This window comes from Amblyomma maculatum, chromosome 1 (genome assembly GCF_055883805.1).
Source record: "Amblyomma maculatum isolate TAMU_Amacu chromosome 1, ASM5588380v1, whole genome shotgun sequence".
In the NCBI taxonomy this organism is placed as follows: Eukaryota; Metazoa; Arthropoda; class Arachnida; order Ixodida; family Ixodidae; genus Amblyomma; species Amblyomma maculatum.
Window position 1 is genome coordinate 96,483,306 of NC_139344.1, and position 12,199 is coordinate 96,495,504.

General features: G+C 50.5%; 1 protein-coding gene across 1 annotated transcript in view; it reads right to left on the reverse strand.

Annotated features, from left to right (window-relative positions):
• LOC146203251 (diacylglycerol O-acyltransferase 1-like) overlaps positions 1-12,199 on the reverse strand; it is a 54,729-nt gene that overhangs the window by 4,384 nt on the left and 38,146 nt on the right. Inside the window, exons 9-12 of the mRNA XM_084585426.1 lie at positions 12,089-12,169; positions 11,241-11,285; positions 10,038-10,150; positions 8,920-9,073 (exon numbers count right to left, since the gene is read on the reverse strand). Coding sequence (XP_084441552.1) covers positions 8,920-9,073; positions 10,038-10,150; positions 11,241-11,285; positions 12,089-12,169 — 393 coding nt within the window. The remainder of the gene's footprint in view (positions 1-8,919; positions 9,074-10,037; positions 10,151-11,240; positions 11,286-12,088; positions 12,170-12,199) is intronic.

Genomic DNA, 12,199 nt, shown 5'->3' on the forward strand with positions numbered 1-12,199 from the left:
GCATGTCCGACAGTAGCGCCGAGGAAATCGAGCTTTCAAAATGTAATTACAGTTGTTGCGACGGCCGCAAGCCAAGGAAATTTGGATGAGCGCTTATAGTTTGAGGACCTGCCCAAATGCGACATGGCGCTGAACATCCAAGGCTAGCGTTGAATTTTAACGCAATATCATTAAAGGCTCCGTTCTGCAGTCAGTCCTGCGTCAGTCCGGCGTTGTCGGCGACGAGCATACATATGGCAGGTGGTGGCTGGCAAGTGACATTGCTGAGCTGCGATTGGTCCGCGGGTTGTGTGACGTCAGCAGACCCCATGACATCGATATCGCCGGCGCTGCCAGCTCGGCAGCTCCTTTGAGAGAAGAGAAGGTGAGATGAAAATCGAACCAACCGGGACTCTTGAATCCCAAGTCAGACACGGGCGCTACCCCCATGGAGGCAACTTCGTAGGGCTTCGTTATTAAAGTGTGGTTTTATATCTATACTGGACGATATTTCACATGAAATGTCCAGTCGGAAAAAATATGACAGAAATTTACTGTTGTCACGACGGAATTTCTGTGCGCTTTTTGACCGTTAACCTGTTGTGACAGCAGGAATTTCTCTAGTAAAGTCAGCACTTTCTGTAGTTAAAACAGAAAAGCATTACAGAACTATGGAATATTTTGTCGTATTTTTGACACGGTTCTATGGTCTTTTTCGACCAGATGGTAGTTTACGACTGTATGCTAATGAATATGTGGCAGATAATAGAGGCATAAATTAAGGAATTTGTGATAAAGCGAGTAGCAAAATGCATGCGTGCGATGGTAGTACCCCCCCCCCCCCCCCCCTTTGATTTATTCTTTAATGCAAAGAACTTATCCGTCATCCCTCTTCTCAAGTTTGTTTGATGCCTACATGACTGGTGTTAATAGGAACTGTGACGCCAGCCGTGTTGGAGCTACCGAAACAGCGAGTCACAACCTATACCTACTTTTGTGGCAGGTTCCCCTCCTGTACTGCATTGTCGTACGGCATCACAAACTCAACTTCATGTGGCGCCAGATGTCCTCTTTTTTTAATCAAAATTTGAACGCAATGGCGTGAATACGCCTAATCGTGTGATGTGAAATAAAGACGTTTAACATTTTGCCAAACCGTGCCGATCTCTCAATATTAAGCCGTCAAGATGTGGCCAAGCGAGATGAAGAAGTAAAGAAAAAGACGGGAAGGGGGGCATGATAACGAACTGCGAGGCTGACCATAATCGAAGGCGTGTTAAAAGCGCTGTTGAACCTGAGCGCCGCACCGCTTTCGCACGACCACTGGTTCAATGATGCACGCTAAACCTGCCTAGCTATGTTCTTTCAAGGTTTTGGTACCCCGTCGTTAATTTCTTGTGGACGACAGAGCTTTTTGGCGCTACCACATGCAGGAGGCGTTTTGTAAGTCATATTCTGGAGTTTTCGGAAAGACCACGCCAGAACTATCAACTTCATGCAGTATCGCAACGCGCTCTTTTTGCTTTCTCCTATCACGGATAGAAATGGGGTGGTGGTGGTGGTAAGAACATTTATTTACACAAGGATGTTTGGATCGGCCCGTAAGGGGCCGGTCCTTACAAACACTAGGTGGAGGTCCCTAGTTGGGGACCCCAGTGGCGGTTGCCGCCGCTCGGGCGCGTCCGACTAAGGCTTGTTGGGCCTGTAAGTCGTGGCAGCCGAGCAGGACCGCCTCCCAGTTCTCCCGGGTTGGGTTGGGGATGGGGGGAATAGACGGGTTGGAGGGGCAGGCCCACACCATGTGATAGATGTCAGAAGACACCGCTCCACAGTGTAGGCAGCTGCCACTAAAGGAGGGGTCAAAATGTTTTAGGGCTGCCGGGCACAGCAATGTATTGGTGAAAAGGCGGAGAAGGAGCCGCTCATCCGCCTTTTTGAGACCTTTACATGGGCTGGGGTAAAGGCGATGACAATTTTGATAGTACGTCCTGATATCTTTGAAGGTGTAGGCCGGATTAAAATCGGGTTCCTGATCGGGTAGGGAGGAGAAAACAGCCCGGTGAGAGAGCGCGCGGGCGGCTGCGTCTGCTGCCTCGTTTCCTGCCAAACCCTGATGAGCAGGGGCCCATATAAGGTAGCGGTGTGCGGGGTCCGTATCCCGTATGCAATTTAAGTAAATTTTATAGGCTAGTAAGGGAGTCCAGCCTTGTCTGACGTTCCGACAGGCTCCTCGCGAGTCGGTAATTATGTATTTTGAGTCGGAATGAGAGGCCGCGAGAGCAATCGCCACCTCTTCTGCGTGTGTTGTACTGTGGGCTCTGAAGGTGAGACCGTTAACCGTTTTGCTGTTGTGAACTACAGCGGCCGTGTACCATCCCCCGTGGTGAGGGCCGGAGGCGTCCACGTAGTATACTCCTGCTTTGTTGCCATAATGTCGGGCTAGGGCTTCCGCTCGTGCCAGGCGCCGACCATTATGATCTTCGCGTGACATATTCGCTGGCAGAGGTCGCACGCAGAGGGCGCGTCTCCACAATTCTGGGATGCGAAACCTGTCTTCCATGAGTGTGGTGTGTTGGATACGGAGTCGAGCAAGAAGGCGGCGACCCGACTCCGTTTGCGACAAACGCGTGTACTGATTTGTAAGGTGGGCCTCCCGGAGCTCCCGGAAAGTATTCACCACCCCAAGGGCCATAAGACGCCTGTTTGAAGTAGTGATGGGGAGGTCCAGGGCACGCTTGACAATTTTACGAAGGATAACCTCAAGGGCATCCTCCTCTTGTTTCCGTAGGTGGAGATACGGTGTCGAATATAAAATCCGACTGGTCACGAAGGCGTTTGCCAGCCGCAAGGCATCCTTACTTCGCAACCCCCCGCGTTTGTTTGAAACCCGACGGACCATGCGGCCCACCTGGTCCCCCACCTTACGGAGTTTGGCCAATGTAGTGTCTGATCGTCTGTGTTTGTGTATGTAGAGTCCGAGTACCCGTATCTCGTCAGCTTCTTGTATGGGACCACTGTCTAAAGATAGAGTGATTTGAGTTGTGCACTTTCGCGAGTGGCGGAGGTGCACAAATTCTGATTTTTGTGGGGAACACTGAAGACCACAGCGGCGGGCGTAGCGGTCTACTATCGTCGCAGCTGTTTGCAGGCTGGTTTCAATGTCCCCGATACTGCCATGCGTGGCCCACAGGGTGATGTCATCGGCATACAGGGCGTGCTGCACACCAGCGACACCATCGAGCTGGGCAGGCAGGTGCATCATAGCCAAATTGAAGAGCAGCGGGGAAAGTACTGCGCCTTGGGGGGTTCCCCGCGTGCCGAGTAGGTAAGGACCATGCTCATTATCTTGGATGCGAATGTAGGATTGACGATCCGTGAGAAATTGCTTGATGTATTGGAATGTGTTGAGACCACAGTCGGTCTGGCTTAGGTGGGTGAGTATAATCTCGTGTGTTACATTATCAAATGCCCCTTTGAGATCTAAGGCGAGTACTACCCGGTCATTATGGGGGCATTCGAGTGGGTCAAGGACTTCCCGATTGAGTTGCAGGAGGACATCTTGAGCGGATCTGTGTGGGCGGAATCCGAACATGGTGCCTGCGAATACATGTTTTTGTTCAAGATATTCAGATAGCCGGTCCCGCACCATCGTCTCCATTAGTTTGCCCACACAGGAGGTGAGAGAGATGGGACGGAGGTTATCTGTGTCAATTGGTTTCCCTGATTTAGGAATAAAGGTTACCAGAGCCGTTTTCCAGTCGCTTGGCAGGGGGGTGTCCCCGCGCCAAATCGCATTGATGTAGTCGAGGAGGGACTGGTATGCCGAGTCGGGCAGGTTCGTCAAAAGCTTGACGGTGACCTTATCCCTTCCCGGGGCAGTGCCTCGTTTCATTTTGGCAAGAGCCGCCCGCAGATCATGGAGCTGGAAAATTTGATCCAGCTCTGTGTTCTCTCTGCCTGCATAAGAGTATGATGATCCACGGGGGTCTTGGGCTGTACACAGATACTGGTCCCGGAGTTTCTGTGCCAGTTGTGTCGTGTTGCCAGAGAAAGCATGCATGGCTCTCTGCAAATGTTTCTGTGTTTCAGTTCGTGTTTGGGTTGGGTCGATGAGGGCTCGAAAGAGGCGCCATGTGTTGCGGCTAGACATTTGTCGCGCGGCCGTGTTGCATCTATCCACCCAGTTGGAGTCGGCGAGATGGGCCGCGTACTCAGCCGCTTTCTGGGTGAGCTCGGCAATTCGAGCTTTAAGCTTTCTGCTGTGTTTCTGGCGTCGCCAACGGCGGACGAGGCTGCGACGGGCTTCCCAGAGGTGTAGGAGGTGGTTATCCACGTCCGTAACCGCCTCTGAGAGCTGGATCTGTGTTTCATGCGAGCGAAGGTGTGTCAGTAGCTGTTGAGACCATGCTGAGTAGCCTTGCTCGGAAATGGGTGTGTTATCAAGTGAGTCAAAATTTTGCCTGAATTTCGTCCAATCTGGGATACGGGCTTGTGTTGTGGGACGTTTGAGCGGGCGTGTGTGTATTGTAATGTTAAGGATGCAGTGGTCACTACCGAGGGTTTCCTTGGTGTTGAGCCAGTCTGCGTGTCTTATGTTGCGAGTGAAGGTTAAGTCCGGACACGTATCCCGTGTCACGGAGTTTCCTAACCGTGTTGGGCAGACCGGGTCAGTGTGGAGGGTGAGGCCCAACGTGGACGCAAGTTCCGCTAACTTACGTCCGCGCGACTCCTCCTTGCGATACCCCCACAGCTGACTGGGAGCGTTAAAGTCGCCCACGATCAGGAGGGGATCGCGACCCGCTACTCTTAGCGCGCGGCTGAAGAGGTCTGCGAATGTCACTCGCTTCAGTTTGGGAGGGCAGTACACGTTGAGTACATGCAATGGCGGGTCCCTGCGGCGGAGTGGTAGGATTGTCACCATTACATAGGAATAATCTAGTTGGAGATCGAGATCCACTAAGTTGGCTGTGCATGCTTTGTGTACGAGAAGACAAGACGCGGGATTCTGTTGGAACGTCGTGTAATTTGAAAGTGTGGCGCCCAGGCCTAGCTCCTGGAGGGCAACCACGGCTGGTACAGACTCGAATGTTTCAAGGTAGAGGCGGAAATTGGCCCGCTTAGTGCGGTCCTTAAAACCTCTACAGTTCCATTGTGTTATTAATGTTGAGATGGCCGAATTGGAGGTAGAAGAGCGTCTTTGACTAAGGTGTCTCGCCATGATTGAACATTTTTGGAGGGGAGGAGGAGGGAGTGGCTGCCCCAGAGCCAGCTACCTGCGGCACCAAGGGGGTTGCGGCAGGAGCGGGGCAGCTTTCCTCATTGTCCGAATCAGTGATCTGACGGTTGAATTTTGCAGGACGGGATACGTCCCTAATGGGCCCCGACCGACGGAGGAGGCGGGGGTTGTCCGAGATGTGTTTTGAGACGACCGCGGGTATGGCAGTTATGACCTTGGTGAAGATCTGGTCCATAGCGGCCTCGATCATAGATTGCATTTTTGAGGATAAGCGTTCCTCCATCGCGGAGATCGCTGTCACGAGGGCTGGCGACAGCTCCGCATCGCTCTCCATCGCGTCCGAGTTCTGTGGGCTCGGAGCGGCGGACGCCAATTTTGATTCTAAATTTTGAATTTTGTTCAGTAAAATTTCATTCTGTGCCCGGAGCACGTCAATCTGCTTTTTGTATTCCGCATCGAGCGCGGAGACGGTGAGTGGGGAAGAGGGGGGCCGGGGAGAAGAGGAGGCGATTCCCGCCCAGTTGCTCACCTGTTTGCATTGTTGGGGCGCGGATGCCCGGGCGCCGGCAGCGCCACCCGTCTTGAGAGCCGGGAAGTGGTGGTTGTCCGTGCCACTGGGCGGTGGCGGTGGAGGCGCCTTCTTCTTCCCAGGCGGCGTTATGATGTCGGTAGCAGTAGGAGCAGGCGGCGTTCCGCCATTGCCACCTGAAGCTTGCTGCCTTGGCTGCCGCCGTTTTGCTGGGGGTTCACGGCGTTTGGCCTTGGGGCCTGGTACCTTCAGCTGGCGGAATTTTCCTGTGCAGTCACGTGAGTTGGTAGGGTGGGCTTGCCCGCACACTGCACAGGATGGAGTACATTCATGAGGTGCCTTGACCCCGTCGACGGTCGGCACCGTTTGGCCACACAGGCCGCACTTTTCGTTGTCCGGGCAGGGGCATGTGTCCGCCCGGTGGCCCAAAGTACCGCATCGCACGCAGGCCGGGACAGTTCGCTTGTACGCACGTACAAGGGTCACCTCTGAATTATAGTGAATGAATCGCGGCACCACTTTGCCCACAAAAGTGAGCGCCGCGACGTTTGATTTTCCAAGCTTGCGGATATCGGCAAGCTCTCCAGCACGCCACTGGATCTTGTTTTGGAGTGACTCACTGGTCTCGTAGTTGGCAACGGTGATGACGCCGCAACACACATCACCAGTCAGTTTCAATTGGCCGTACATGGGGAGGTGACCTTTGGGTGACTCAATTTCAAATTCACGCAGAAGCTTGTCAGCGACGTGCGGTTGTCGGGTGCCTGCGACGATAAGATTTTGCTCCCACGTGGGGAGGAGGCTGAGCGATGCTGCGGCCTGGGTGCCCAGGTAGGCCGCGAACGCTGCTCCCAGCTCGCCATGTTGGAAGACATCCTTGAGAGCGACGGTCACCCGGGGCTTCAGGATGATGACAATGTCTTCGGGGTGAAGCCGCGGAAACGGCTTTGGTTTCCAAACGGGTCCAGAGTTACGTGGGGGCCCGCCGTGAAGTGCTGCAGCGCGCGCAGCAGCGTTTTGCTGTGTTGAGGGGTCATTCAACTTGGTGTCCGCCTTCTTGGCGTTCCGCTTGCGGGAGCGGCGTTCAACCAATTTGAATAGCCTCGGGTTCTCGATGGGCGCAGAATCCGGGCTATCAGGCGCAGAAGTTGCCGAAATCTCGGACCAGGTCATGGTTGCCGGGTCGTAGCCACGTTGTAGCTGTTGAGCCATCTTGCCGCTGTTGGGCGACTCACCCACGGCCGGGCTGCGGCGCAGCCGTTAGGCCTAGCGTCGCCGCCACGACACGCAAGTGATGATCGGCCCTAAAAATGCCTTAATAGTCCCACCTGTGTGCGGGTGGTGTCCACAGGTAGCTGCCAATTTCACACAGACAGTCGCAGCTGACTTTAAGGGCACGACGCGGTATTGTTAATTTCTCCCCGTCTGCGGCTGCTCTTACCGATGCTTCTTCGTTTTTTTATATACGCGTTCCAACTCGCTTAATCTCTATTCCCATAATTTAAACCTCCATTTAATATTGTGCACATATTAATTGGCATGCAGTCACAAGTATACCCAGTTATGCGAAAGCTCACAAAATCACGCTTTAAACAAGTCGTACGGACGTAATCCCTGTGTGGCCTAAGTGTAGTGTGTCTTACTCATCGAAAGCTGGAGTTCTGTCTCACTCACTCATCTGAAAGTAGAAGCCCGAGTTGACGGCTGCTGCCATGTCACGTGGTCTCGTGGGCTCGCCCAACTCGTTGACTACTAAGTACCACGTCACTTGCAGACTACCACCTACCAGAGACAGGCCCAGGATTTTTCGCTCACAACACCGACAAGGCCGGATTTTCCGTAGAACGGGGCCTTTAACAATATCGCTATAAAATACTCTAATTGAATTACATCGTGTTAACCACTGGTGGCCCAGTAATGTCCAAGAAAGTGTCTCGCTGGAATTTCATCGAGCCACACAAATTAGACCATTGCATGGGCTCGAGTTGGCCCAAAAGACCTGGCATGGGATGGCCCGCGCGTAGTTCTGGGCCCGGAACGGACTTGGGTCCGCACATAGGGGGCCAATGTCCGATTTTTTTTATCTGCTATTGTAGAGTGAATTTGGGGGCTTTACAGCAGCGACACGCATAAAATAAAACTGTAGTGCCCTCTGAGAAGGAAGTTACTGTTTACTGGCTTGTTTGTGTACTCATTACCTGCCACGGTGTCTCAGTGGTCAAAGTGCTTGGCTACCAATCCTGGGTGCACAGATTTGATCCTTGCCTCGGCGGCTGCGTCTCGGTTGCCGCGGTTGCGAACGGTTGCGGTCGGACGCCTTAACCACCGCACCACCACGGCAGGGCAAAACACAAATACAAAGAGAAGCAACTTTAAGACAGGCGACGTCACAAAAACTGCCGACCAATCAGTTCTCAGGCATTCTACATGCCAGAAGCACGCTCGTGATGATGACCATGATGTGTGCTGTTCAAGATGCCAGGAGCGACAGAGATGCAAAGCATCGCTCTAACCAGCCGTACGAAAATCCCTGCTTGGCCTCGGGCAGCATGTCTTACTCGGGATCCAGTGGTCCTAGCACGCTACATTCGGATCTCACTCTCTCATCTCAATGGCTAAGCCAGCGTTGACAGCGCTTTCTGAAAGGTCAAAGGTCGAGCAACGCATAATTTAGAAGAACCAGTTAGAGCTCGTGAGGTATTGATTTCGCAGTAAAACAAATTTATTCAAGCGGTACTGTGATCTGAGCTCTTTTGTCAGTCCCTTATTTGTGTAATAGTGCCTGCTTGATCACAATAAGCAATTTGCCTTATGCGCTATTGTGCGTTACTTTATGCGTTACGGGGCCCAGGCTGGGCCGGCCTCAGTTTATCGTGCTCGAGTCTGAAATCAAGGACCTGCGCCGGGCTCAGGCTTTGCACCACGGGCTCGAACTTGGCTCGGGCCTCGATCAAATTGTGGCCTTGTAGTGCTCTAACCTTGATGTCCAAGGAAGGTGCGCATGTGACCGTTCCCGTAGGAAAAATGCTTTGTTCGCAAGTGCGGTATGAAGGGGTTGATAGCGTTCGTCACTATACGTAAAAGCACAGGTGGCTCGAGCGTTTTACGGAGAGACAACTCGTACAACGTCTCTCGACAGTTAGCAACACACATTCGAATATAGAAGCCGTCTTACCTCGTGAAATACGGCCGACACAGCGAATACTGCGAGTTGCGCGTGTAAACTGGAAAATCCCGCCTCGACCAGTGGCGCGTAGAGGTGGCGCAAGCACCAGTTGTGCACCGGCAAGTTCCATCGGTTCCAGAAGGACTTCACAGAGTCAGCGTTCCTGCACGCATCGCATACACACTCCTCAGAGGGGCCGGATACGCGCGAGAGCTAATACGCCTCATCCGGTCGCTGCAAAAAACATTTCGAGAGCGCCCCTTATAGCCGTGCCGTTGAAAAATACAAGCCAGGAGTAATTAACACACTGTTTTAATTTACTTCTTACTGAAAAAAAATTGAACCACGTTGAAACCATAATGACGGCTGCATTCAAAGTCAGCGCAACTTGTATTGGCGCTAAGCGACAAAGTTACGTAAATTCATGAATCTTACAATCAAAATAGACGTTTAGAATAGCGGGGACCTGAACATCTGCAGTCAATCCTTCTGACCTCGCCTCTGGCACTGCGTGTGCTCCGCCATGCTGAAATCCTGTAATATTGTTGACGAGGCACAGTTCACCACATAGCCTCTGAACAATAGAAATATGTTCCGGACTGACATTAAATCGTTTCGGGCGCTGGAACTTGTGCTTTGGCTAATATGCTGCCGTGTTTCACATAACTTCCTGTGGTAGTCGAGACCTCTTACTGCAATATTGAATTCTACTTTTCTTATCTGTGCGACATTTTATAAACAAACGAACTCGAATAACCTTCGTACAGAAACTGCGTGTAACCTCCGCCCTCTTGAATTTCCGCTCAAGATAGGCGAACTGTGCGCGTGAAGGCAGTGAAAGAGAGTCGAGATGAGACGCGAACTGAAAACGTGAAAGACTATGGGCACCGGTAGGCCAAAGTACCAGCATGCACCGCGCTGGTATGCCATAGTGCTACTGCTTTCGCAGTCGGCAGTAGCAAAGATGAGAGTAAATGAAGTCGTGGGAAGGCCGGCAACAGTGTTTTCATGCTAGCATTTTCTGTTGTTTCGGTTTCGTGACAAACTTCTTATTTCATGTATTTTGATACACCCTCCAAGATGTTGTCGGGAAGTTTGTATCAGTAATGAACATGGTGGCAACTTACCACCAATCTCTGTAAAAGTCTCTATCGGCAAACCGCAGTAGCTCGCCCAGCCAGTTGAGACATGTGTGGAAGAGCCAGAAGGACATGATAACCCAACAGACGGTGTTCCAAACCTGCAGTGCATGCATCATCGTAACAAATTCACCATGAATAAAAAAAATACGCAATTCAACTATACATAAAAAAGGAGAGAGATGCAGTTTACTGGTGCAACGGTGTTCAGGTTGTAAAGAAAGCTAAGCTCCTATATATATATGTTCAATGCAAAAAACACAATCTTCATGGATCATTTGCTGAAGATGCTCGTTTTCAGATAAAAAGGTAAGCTCTACCTTATGAATGGATTTATTGAAAGGAAAGGCAGAAAGGTTGGCCAGAATGATTAAAATCTGGCCTGCTACTCTGCACTGAGAAAGGCTTGCATATAAAAAAAAAACAGCGCAAAAAACACACACAAAAAAAACGAGGACAATGGAACACAAAACGACAGGACGGGCGCTGCCCATCGTTTAGTGTTCCTTTGTCCCACAGCGCCCATCCTTTCGTTTTGTGCTCCTTTGACACTGTTTTTTTTTTTTTGCACTGTTTTTATTATGTATTAGGCATGAACCAACTGGTCCAAACAGACATTTTGATCAAACGTACCTCTACCTTGTTAGCGATAGATGCAAATGAAGGCTACGCCTATTATACGGCATAAATTAATAGGCGCCCACAGCAGCATCACTGCGGGAATAATGATATCTGATCTGGTGCGTTGCAAGGCAAACAAGATGGTCGAGCAGGCCATATTTTGAGTCAAAAAGAGGCTCACAGCAGTTACCCCCAGCACTCTCACATATTGAAACAAACAATTAAGGGAAAAGGGGGGGGGGGGGGGAGGGGGTTGCCTGAGGCTTATCAGCATTTGTTTAGCATGCAGTCAGAAATTGTAATTGCCATAATTCAAAACAGAGCTGTTTCCTGCGCTGACCACTCTTATAGGCTAATAACGATTCGCTCAGCTGTCCTGATTGTACTTCAGTGTCCTACATAGTTTTCTATACGCTATGCTTTAGTGATCGCATCACTCCTCATTAATCGAAAACCTTATAGCTAACCCTACCGGGAGCTCATGTTTTTCATCACAGATGAATTACTGTGGTGAATTCTGCCACATGAATCAAGACGTAATGGCACCAGTAATATTACAGAGGCACTTACCACCATGTCTATGTAGTTCTTAAAGAGCTCCCACATGTCCATTTCCTGTCGAAGTGAAAACAAAAAAGGGTATATAGAGGAGCTGGTACTATGGCCACGCTGTTTTAAGGGCATACAGTGGAACTCATGATGGCAGTGATGTGCTAAACATACCATTGTTTTTTTTTTTCTCTCTTTGTCGATATTGAAAGACATGCTAGTCGCATTTCCGCCATACATTCCAGCGGTGGGCCGATACAGCGTCTGGAAACTACAGAAACGCTAGATGCTAGATGTTCCCTCTCCGTTTTCTTATTTTCGTCCTGGTTTTCGGGCCTATCGCTGTATTTAAAGTAGAGAACGACCTCGTACAGCAGATGTCGTTTTATAACTACACTAACCCAAACTAGAAGCTGGCTTCCCAAAGGCACAACAGGATGACACAGGAGCGCAAAAAAAAAAAGAAAAATAAATAATACTTAGACGTAGAAAGGGAGTACGAGCCCTAACGTGCGAAAGGTTTTATTTGCAGAACAGCAATTATATGTCAACATGCCCTGTTACAAGTACTTCACAGCAGGATATTATGCAGTCATATAACTCTGACGAAGATAAACGTTTCCCGAGTCTACTGGGTGGGAATATTAATAATAGCCTGCGATGATAATTCAAAACATATTGTCACTGCCACGGGGTTTTTCTTTCTCTCTTTTGGTTAAAATAAAAGAATTTGCTCTTTCTCTTCACATTCCCACCTGAAGGACACTGTAAGAGACGTTTCTGGATTACTTTAGACAACGTTTATTTAGTTGCCTGTGAAGCATAAATTCTTTCTTGTCACGTTTGCAGTTTTAGCGATACCAACTTGCCTTGTAAGCCTTCACAGCCATGATCATTGTGGGTTCTCCCCACTGGGTTAGCAGTATTCCAACCAGCAATGGCAAAAGTATCTGCAGTGGAAAGAAACCAGCATCAAAAAG